Source organism: Trichechus manatus, unplaced genomic scaffold, assembly GCF_000243295.1.
Source record: "Trichechus manatus latirostris isolate Lorelei unplaced genomic scaffold, TriManLat1.0 scaffold00081, whole genome shotgun sequence".
In the NCBI taxonomy this organism is placed as follows: domain Eukaryota; kingdom Metazoa; phylum Chordata; class Mammalia; order Sirenia; family Trichechidae; genus Trichechus; species Trichechus manatus.
The window spans coordinates 2,697,412-2,708,100 of NW_004444017.1; the positions used below are offsets into that span (position 1 = coordinate 2,697,412).

General features: G+C 45.4%; 1 protein-coding gene across 1 annotated transcript; it reads left to right on the forward strand.

Annotated features, from left to right (window-relative positions):
- The first annotated feature begins 223 nt into the window (after positions 1–223).
- On the forward strand, positions 224–3,771 carry TEX52 (testis expressed 52). The gene is made up of 2 exons (XM_023735658.1): positions 224–295; positions 3,214–3,771. Exons 1-2 carry the CDS (start codon positions 224–226, stop codon positions 3,769–3,771), a joined length of 630 nt encoding a protein of 209 aa, XP_023591426.1.
- The last annotated feature ends 6,918 nt before the right edge of the window (positions 3,772–10,689 follow it).

The window sequence follows — 10,689 nt, forward strand, 5'->3', positions numbered from 1 at the left end:
CCATCTTTGGCAGTCAGGACTTAAGAGTCCTAAACCCTGCTCTTCTCACCTGAAAGGCAGCTGGGGGCCCAAGGGACTGGACAGCCCTCCCAGTGAGAGGTAAGGGCCTCCTCCCTGCGTCACCACTCAGGAAGCATCACCATAGCAACTCCAGCAGCAAACAATGGAGCCAGAAAGGGCTTCCTCTCAAAGTAGGCCCTCCCAGCTCTTGAGGCACAGAAGAATGGCCAGTAATCCACGAAGAACTCCCAGAGGGCAAAGCGGTCTGTCCTGTGTCAGAGAACCTTTCCTGCAGGTAGGAGGTGGGACCATCTAAACAGCATACCTGTTTATACCCTGTTGGGCTAGGGGCTGCCCCCCTGTGGTAGGCAATACAATCTCCTGAACAGCAGAACTCCTAGCCCATAAGCCACAGTTTTGCCCTCCTAGTCGAGTGAGGCCGAGGAACGGGAAGCTCAGAAGAGAGGAGAGTAGATGCTTGGTTGTTACCACATTTCCCAGACTCACTGGGGTGGTCCCACAGAAATGATTTAGGGGACTGAGCCTAAGAAACAAGTGACTTTTTTGGAATCGGCAAAGCCCTTGGGATGGGAGGGAGAGACATTTTTTTTTTAAATTGTGTTTTAGGTGAAAGTTTACAGCTCAATTTCTCATACAAAAATTTATACGCATATTGTTATGTGACCCTAATTGCTCTCCCTGTAATGTGACAGCACACTTCTCCTTTCCACCCCGGTTTTCCTGTGTCCATTCAGCCAGCTCCTATCCCTGTCTTCTCATCCCGCCTCCAGACAGGAGCTGCCCATTTAGTCTCGTGTATCTACTTGAACGAAGGCATGCTCTTCACAAGTATTATTTTATGTTTTATAGTTCAGTCTAATCTTTGTTTGAAGAGTTGGTTTCAGGAATAGTTTTAGATCTGGGTTAACGAAGAGACTGGGGGCCATGTCCTCTAGTCTCAGTCAGACTATTAAGTCTGATCTTTTTACGTGAATTTGGGCTCTGCACCTCACTTTTCTCCTGCTCAGTCAGGAACTCTCTGTTGTGTTCCCTGTCAGGGTGGTTGCTGGTGGTAGCTAGGCACCATCTAGTTCTTCTGGTCTTAGGCTGATAGAGTCTCTGGTTTACGTGGTCCTTTTGTCTCTTGGGCTAATATTTTCCTTGTTTCTTTGGTGTTCTTCATTCTCCTTTGCTCCAGGTGGATTGGGACCAATTTTTGCATCTTAGATGGCTGCTCACAAGCTTTTAAGACCCCAGATGCCACTCACCAAAGTGGGATGCAGAACATTTTCTTAATAAACTTTGTTATGCCAGTTGACCTAGATGTCCCCTGAAATCATGGTCCCCAGACCCTAGCCCCTGCTACTCTATCCCTCAAAGTGTTTGGTTGTGTTCAGGAAACTTCTTAGCTTTTGGTTTAGTCCAGTTGTGCTGACTTCCCCTGTATTGTGTGTTGTCCTTCCCTTCACCTAAAATAATTCTTGTCTACTATCTAGTTAGTGAATTCCCCTCTCCCTTCCACCCTCATAACCATCAAAGAATGTTTTCTTCTGTGTTTAAACCTTTTCTTGAGTTCTTATAATAGTGGTCTCATACAATATTTGTCCTTTTGCAACTGACTAATTTCACTCAGCATAATGCCCTCCAGATTCATCCATGTTGTGAGATGTTTCGAGGAATCATCATTGTTCTTTATCATTGTGTAGTATTCCATTGTGTGCATATACCATAATTTGTTTATCCATTCATCTGTTGATGGACACCTAGGTTGTTTCCATCTTTTTGCTACTGTAAACGATGCTGCAATGAACATAGGGTGCATATATCTATTTGTGCGACGGCTCTTATTTCTCTAGGATGTATTCCAAGGAGTAGAATTGCTGGATCATATGGTACTCCTATTTCTAGCTTTTTAAGGAAGCACCAAATCGATTTCCATAGTGGTTGTACCATTTTACATTCCCACCAGCAGTGTATAAGTGTTCCAGTCTCTCCACAACATCTCCAGCATTTATTATTTTGTGTTTTTCAGATTAATGCTAGCCTTGTTGGAGTGGGGAGAGGTATTTTTAAAAGAGACACATTCTTGAGCCCCAGCACGGGCCAAACACTGTGCCAAGCCCCCTTCACATGGCACAGTTACATGAGTAGAAGCAGAGTCAGGGCTCACGTCCCAGCTCCACCACTCACTCACTCGGCACATTGGATGAGTTACTCTCATGGTGTCTCGCTTTTTGCATCTTTAAAATGGGGGCAATAACAGTGCTTGCTCATAGTGTTGTGAAGATTAATGAGATGTGGATAAGTATTTAGCACAGTGTCAATACATATTTGCTACGGTTTATTTCATGGTGGGGGTGGCACAGGAAAGGAAAAGAACTGACATTCTAGATGCTTTAACTATTTGCTTGTATTTTAATGAGACTGAAGGAAAAGCACCAACAAAGGAGAAACAAGCAGCAAGGGGAGTCTGGGACAGAAAAGCACCTGTGCCCTGTTCTCTGGAGAACTTACCTGGCGTATCACCAGGACCAGGAGCAAGTGAAGATGGGCTTCTACACATAGCTTGGCATGGGGCATTTCCCCCCATAATTCTGTCAGGGCCTGATGGGTCCTATTAGAAGCATCAGTTCCTAAGAAAGAAAGGGGGCACCAGAACAGAGGAGATGAGTGAAGGTGAAGAGTAGGAAAACTTAAGTTGAGGAAAACCAAAAAACTAAACCAGTTGCCGTCGAGTCAATTCAGACTCATGGCAACTTCAGGTATGAAGAGTAGAATTGTGCTCCATAAGGTTTTCAAAGCTATGACCTTTTGGAAGCAAATTACCAGGCCTTTCTTTCGACGCACCTCTGGGTGTGTTTGAACTGCCAACCTTTCAGTTAGTAGTCCAGCACTTAACCATTTGCACCACCCAGGGATTCCTTAAGTTGAGGAGAGGGGGTGGGAAATCAAAGCCAAAACACAATCAATAGAGAACAAAAGGTGGAAAATCCATGAGAATAATACAGAGCAGTCATAACTTCTGATGGGCAGGACAGACGTGGAGAAATGGTTCCTTTTCAAGCCATTGGTGTCTGGTGAGAATCCTGGATGTGGAGGAAGCTGGCAGCTTGTTCTCTCTCCGGCTGTGCCTGGGAAGGCGAGACAGAGTGCCCTCCCCGCTTCCTTTCTGTACACACAACCATCCCCAGGCTCCCTCTTGTCTCTCCCTAGATGGTCCACTCCTATGAGTCGCTCCTGACCTTCCAAACATGGGCTCAGCATGACGACTTCCTCCTCCCCAGTGAGTCCTGTGAGTTGCCTGGTTTCACCCGGCAGGCCTACCACCATCTGGCCCTGAAGCTGCCACCCTGCACAGAAATTAAGTCCAAGGTGCGTCAACGCCTAATCTACCCTGCTGAGAATGCAACCCAGCACACCTGGGGCTTTCACACGTGGCTTGATGTGGGGCGCTTGCCTGCCACCTTCCCCACTCGGCCTGATGTGCCCTATGATAGCAATGTCTGGCGCTGGTTGACGAACTCCAGGGCCCACCACCAGCCCCCAGCGAAGCCTCCCATTCCCCCTCCCTCCCGGATGGGTAAAAACAACTTCCTGACCTTCATCTGCTGTACTCCCATCTTCGTGGATGCGAATAGGAAGAACCAGGTGATCCTCAGGACGGTGAAGGAGCTGAAGGAAGTGGAGAAACTCAAGCTGAGGAGTGAAGCCAGAGCACCTCCACTCAATGTCCACGGCAACATCCTGCCTCCAGAGAACTTCAAGAAGTAAGACGAACTTCTTCCTCAGGGAGCTCACCCAACCAACTCAATGTTCAGGTGACCCCAACCACACTCTGACTCCCATTTATGATGTCTGATTTGGTGCTCTAACCTTCCCACCTCTGGTTATCTAAAAACCAAACTCTTTTCTGAGCATAGTTGGAAAGAAGGGGTGGAGGCAAGGGGAGGACAGCAAGTGGAGATGCTTAATTAATTAACTAAAAGTTGAGGTATACCGGTTAGACACTGGGGATACAGAGAAATCTGATTCAGTCCCTGCTCTCAAGTAACTTATGAAAGGCAGATATGGACATGTGTGAAAAGACAGCCATCCATATAAGGCCACATGTGCTAAGTGCCTGAAGTGTGAGACAGATGGCAGGTGCTATAAGGAAGTCAATTATTAACGGAAACAGCTGGAGCTGGAGTCGGCCTGGAGTCAAGCCCAGGCTGTGTCGCTTTTAAAATTTGCATAGTTTTTCCAGCCTCAATTCCACATTGATAAAATGAGGAATGATAAATACCTACCTCACTGGGTGAGGACACAATTCGTTAGTGAATATGTAAAAGCATTGAACAAAAAATGAGATGTTATTACAGAAGTTCAGAAGAGGGAGTGGACTGGCGTGGCCCCCTCTCCCAGGAAGCTTTCGCAAGGAAATTGGGATTAAGCCGGGAAGGGTAGAAAGCCTTCAGAAAGGTGGAAAGGAGGGGAAGGAGCTCTCCAGGCAGGATTGATGGGTGCGGAGCAGAGACGGGCATGTGAAAGGTTTGAGAACCCCCACAGACTCTCCCCTTCCTGCTCATCATGGGAACTCAGTTATTTCCATACTGTGTCCAGTGCAGGCAGTGGTCATCAGTAGCAGGAAAGGGGGAGAAGCATGAGGCTGGAATGACTCAAATTCCAATCCCAAGGGCATTAACAGAAACACTGAAGGTCGGAAGGGAAGTGACTGTAGAGATTTTTAATCTTTAAGAAATAATAATAAAGGTGCTAACAGCTGGTAATTTTGAGAAGAGCTTGGCTTCTCTCTATTGTCTTTTCAATGAGGAGTACTGATTGCTAATACATGCTAGATACTACGCATACAAAGATAAAGAAGACGCAGGTCACTCTTCAAAAAAATTCAGTCTAACGATACTGCCAACACTAGCAACTTACTATGTGCCAGGTGCTATTCTAAGCATTTTAGCTGTTTTATTTAATCCTCCCACAACCCTGTAAGGAGCCCTGCTGGTGCAATGGTTAAGCACTCAGCTGCTAACCAAAAGGTCGGTGGTTCGAACCCACCCAGCAGCTATGCAGGGGGAAGAAAGACCTGGCAATCCGTTCCTGTAAAGATTTACAGCCTAGGAAACCCTATGGGGCAATTCTACTCTGTACTATAAGGTCATTATGAGTTAGAATTGATTCAAGGGCACCCAACAACAACAATTCTCTGGATAGAAACTGTTATTACCAACCCCGTTTTACAGATGGGACATCTGAGGCACAGAGAAGTCAAGTATCTTGTCCAAGTTCACACAGCCAGTAACTGGCAGAGCTGGAATCTGAACCCAGAGCTCAGCTCCAGAGCCACATCCTTAACCATTGTGTTCTACTTCCCTCTCGTCTGATTGGGGGATCAGACTAGTTTACAGCTTCTTCTAATATAATGTGGTGTTCTATAAAGGCAGTATAATAAAAATATAATTATCCATAAAAAGACCATAGCACAGTGCTTGGCATACAGTAAGCACTCAATAAATGAGTAATGGCAGAAAAAGCATGGCCTCTGGAGTCAAACAGACCTAGATTGGAATCTACCTAGCTCCATCACATACTTGCTATAGGACCTTAAAAAAAAAACCCAAACCCATTGCTGTTGAGTCAATTCTGACTCATAGCGACCCTATAGGACACAGTAGAACTGCCCCATAGGGCTTCCAAGGAGCAGCTGGTGGATCAAACAGCCAACCTGTTGGATAGCAGCCAAATGCTTAACCACTGCACCACCAGGGCTCTGTATAGGACCTTAGGTCTCTTTAAATTCTTTAAGCCTCACTTTTGTCAAGTATGTATTGGTAGTTAGAGTCCCCAGCATCTGGCAGGGTTCTTAGAAGATTGCATGGCACAGCACTGGCATACAGAAGCAGCTCAATAAATCCTATCATTATTAGTACAGCCATCTCCATGAGAGTAGGGCCCTTGTCTTGCTTGTTTACTGCTCTAGAACCACCCCCTGGAGTCAAGAATGAAAGTCTGAGTCTCAGACAAAGTTTTGCTGTTCACAGAGGAGGTAGTATGTGAGCTGGACCTTGAAGGATGTGTACCAGTTCACCAGGTGGGAACACAAAAGAGTAATAAGAAGATAGGCCCACCCAGTCCTGTTGTTCCTTTTGAGTAGCTCTGTAAAGGGTTAAAAGAATTGTTAAAATGACTCTGGATCAGTCAGTATGCACATTTTGAGCACTAGAGACCCAGAGGACTTCAGATGTATAAAACATGGTGGAAGCTTCAAGAAGTTTGCTATCTTGTTAGAGAAATAGAATATTTACATATAAACCCAGTGGTTCTCAATCCCGGCAGTATATTAGAATCACCTGGAGCTCTTTAAAAAAGGCCAGTGTTTGAGCCCTACGCTGTAGATTCAGGAGCCCTGCTGGCACAGTGGTTAAGTGCTCAGTTGCTAACCGAAAGTTCAGCAGTTTGAACTCACCAGCCACTCCATGGGAGAAAGATGTAGCAATCTGCTTCTGTAAAGATTACGGCCTTGGAAACCATATAGGGCAATTTTACTCTGTCCTATAGGGTCGCTGTGAGTTGGAGTCAACTTGACGGCAGCTGGTTTGGTTTGAGTTTCTGGAGATTCAAGTTTAATTGGTTTAGGGGACAACCTAAAGTGCTTGGCTGCTAAGCAAAAAGTTGGCAGTTTGAATCCACCAGCTGCTCCGCAGAAGAAGGATGTGGCAGTCTGCTTCCTTAAAGATTTATAGCCCTTGTGGGGACCATGGTCTTGGGGAACATCTAGCTCACTGGCATAACTGTCTTAGGTATCTAGTGTTGCTATAACAGAAATACCACATGTGGATGGCTTTAACAAAGAGAAATCTATTTCCTCACAGTAAAGTAGGCTAGAAGTCCAAATTCAGGGTGTCAGCTTCAGGGGAAGGCTCTCTCTGTTGGCTCCGGAGGAAGGTCCTTCTCATCAATCTTCCCCTAGACTAGGAGCTTCTCCATGCAGGAACCCTGGGTCTAAAGGATGCGCTCTGCTCCCGGCACTGCCCTCCTGGTGGTATGAGGTCCCTCTGTCTCTCTGCTCACTTCTCTCTTTTATATCCCAAAAGAAACTGGCTCAAGACACAATCCAAGCCAGTGGATTGAGTCCTGCCTCATCAACACAACTGCCGCCCATCCCCCCTCATTAACATCATAGAGGCAGGATTTACCACACATAGGAAAATCACATCAGATGACAAAATGGTGGACAATCACACAATACTGGGGATCATGGCCCAGCCAAATTGATATGCACATTTTTGGGGGACACACTTCAACCATGACAATAACATAGTTTATAAAGAAAATGTTCTACTTTGGTAAGTAGTGTCTGGGGTCTTAAAAGCTTCTGAGTGGCCATCTAAGATACTCCACTGGCATCACCCTGTCTGGAGCAAGGGAGAATGAAAAGAACCAAAGACACAAGGGAAAGTTTAGTCCAAAGGACTAATGGACCAACTACCGCAGCCTCCACCAGACTGAGTCTAACACAACTAGCTGGTGCTTGCCTACCACCACTGACTGCTCTGACAGAGATCACAATATAGGGTGCCAGAAGGAACTGGAAAAAATGTAGAACAAAATTCTAACTCACAAAAAAAGACCAGACTTAACCGGCCTGACAGAGACTGGAGAAACCCTGAGAGTATGGCCCCTGGACACCCTTTTAGCTCAGTAATGAAGTCACTCCTGAAGTTCACCCTTCATTCAAAGATTAGACAGGCCCATAAAACAAAATGAGACTAAAGGGGTACACTAGCCCAGGGGCAAGGACTAGAAGGCAGGAGGGGACAGAAAAAGTGGTAATAGGAAACCAAAGATTGAGAAGGGGAGAGTATTGACATGTCATGGGATTGGTAACCAATGTCACAAAACAATATATGTACTAATGGTTTAATGAGAAGCTAATTTGTTCTGTAAACCTTCATATAAAGTACAATTAAAAAAAAAAAAAAGATTTACAGCCTTGAAAACCCTATGGGGCAGTTCTACTCTGTCCTACAGGGTTGCTATGAGTTGGAATCGACTCACTGGCAGTGGGTTTTTTTTTTGTTGTTGTTGTTTGGGGGACAACCCGAGCATTAGTGTTTTTAAAAAGCTTCTTAGGGTGATTCTAATATGCAGCCAGGGCTAACAACCTCTGTAACCAATGGCAGCAAATGGGACTATTTGCTGAACCAGGTGCAAAGCATGTTGAACCATAAAAAGTTTGCATTATTTAACCGTCAATTTCCTACCGTTCAATCTATAGGCCTTAGTGGTGCAAACGGGCACTCAACTACTAACCATAATGGTTGCTGGTTTGAATCTACACAGAAGTGCCTCAAAACAAAGGCCTGGCAATCTGCTTCTGAAAGGTCACAGCCTTGAAAACCCTATGGAGCAGTTCCACTCTGCACACATGGGGTCACCATGAGTCGGAACTGACTTGGCAGCAACTGATTTTGTTTTTTTTGTTTGTTTGTTTTTTTAATAGAGAACAGGAAATTATCAGAGAAAGTCTAGAAGAATCACAGCAGGTCAGAACTGAAAGGGCTCTTTGGTATCATCAATGATTTTTACCAATGAGTTCTACCAAAGATAAGGAGGAACACTTGCATTGAGCGCATTCTTCCCATTGACACTACATTAAGGAGAACATGGGATTTTGTGGATGGTTAGAATCTGGAAAATTGAGGGTAATGATATTATGTATCAAAAGAACGGAAGATTTACCATCTCAACATTTGCCTTAGTTATCTAGTGCTGCTACAACAGAAATACCACAAGTGGATGGCTTTAACAAAGAAAAATTTATTCTCTCACAGTCTAGGAGGCTAGAAGTCCGAATTCAGGGTGCCAGCTCCGGGGGAAGGCTTTCTCTCTCTGTCAGCTCTGGGGAAATGTCCTTGTCATCAATCTTCCCCTGGTCTAGGAGCTTTTCAGTACAGGGACCCCGGGTCCAAAGGACGCGCGCTCCTGACTCTGCTTTCTTGATGGTATGAGATCCTCCTGTCTCTGCTTGCTTCTCTCTTTTGTATCTCAAAAGAGATTGACTCAAGATACAATCTAATTTTGTAAATTGAGTCCTACTTCATTAAGAAAACTGCCTCTAATCCTGCCTCATTAACATCATAGAGGTAGGATTTACAACACATAGGAAATTCACATCAGGTGACAAAATGGTGAACAATCACACAATACTGAGAATCACGGCCTAGCCAAGTTGATACACATTTTTGGGAAACACAATTCAATCTGTAACATTCCACCCTTTGGCCCCCCAAAATTCATGTCTTTGACACATGTAAAACACATTCACCCCATCGTATCATAGCAAAAGTCTTAAATCAACTCCAAGTCTAAAATCCAAAAGTTCTTTTTCATCTGTGAAATCTAGAATGCAAGTTATCTGCTTCTAAGGTACAATGGTGGAATAGGCACAAGCTAGACATTTCCATTACGAATAGGATAAAATGGAGGGAAAGAAGGAATAAACAGGCACCAAGCAAGTCAGCAGAACACGTTACAACATTATTTAACCAGCCTAAACTGGTTAAAGCTCTGGGCTGCTAACCGAAAGGTCAGTGATTTGAACCCACCAGCAGCTCCATGGAAGAAAGACATGGCAGTCTGCTTCCATAAAGATTTACAGCTTTGGAAACCCTATGGGGCAGTTTATTCTGTCCTATAGGGTCGCTTTGAGTTGGAATCAACTTAATGGCAATGGGTTTGGTTTTTGGTTTTCAAAGCTAAAATATATACTCACAGGGCACAGGCCATTCAGTTGATATACTCGTTCGGCGCAAATCAATATCCACTTAGGGAGAGAGCCTGATTGTTCACTAGCTTGTGGAAGGCAGTGTCACCCTTTCCCCTCTCATCTTTTCCCAACAGAGTGGTGCCTGGATCCCTCCTTGACCTCTCTGTTCTTTCCATATCTCCTTCCCTCAACAGGTATCGGCATGTATCAGCTGGTGGAAGATTTGAACCCCATGGCCTCCAGCTCATGCCCAACCCACCTCCCAATGACCTCACCAAGAGCTGGCCCTGCCCCAACCCTTTGCCACATTACCAAGAGAAGAAGCTAAAGCTGGCCTTGCTGCCCAGTGCACCCCTGAGCCAGGACCTCGTGAGGAACTACCAAACCCTGATCAAGGACCGAGTTGCCTTGCCCCTCTACTATCTCTCCACAGCAAAACCTGGCAAAACCTCAACAAGAAAGAGAAGATCTGGACACATCTAGAAGAGCCTCCAGATGGGTGGGGACCATGGTAGGCACACAGAGCCCCAGGCTCCAGAGTTCTTAACCAATGCCCTTTCAGTGAGAAGCTCTTGGGGTAGCTGGAAGACTCTGGCTTCTGCACAACAGAGGCTCTCCACCATTCCCTCAACTTCAAGCCACCTCTTGTACCCTAGCCTCCTGGAGACTCCACTGAAACTGTACCTTGTTATATGTCTTCCTTGGAGGACTCTCTCACAGAGGTGGGAGGTCAAGGGGAGATTAGAAGCAGAGAGGGGCTCCAGTTCCTAGGGATAGAATGAAGAGTTGGGAAGAAGGAGGTGAGTGTGTGTGTGTGTGCATGTGTGTGTTGAGATGGGAGAAGAGGCATCGTAAGAAATCTGGATAATAAGTTACCTCCACTCTCATATCCCAGTTGGAACAAGATTGGGATTGGTCAGATACAG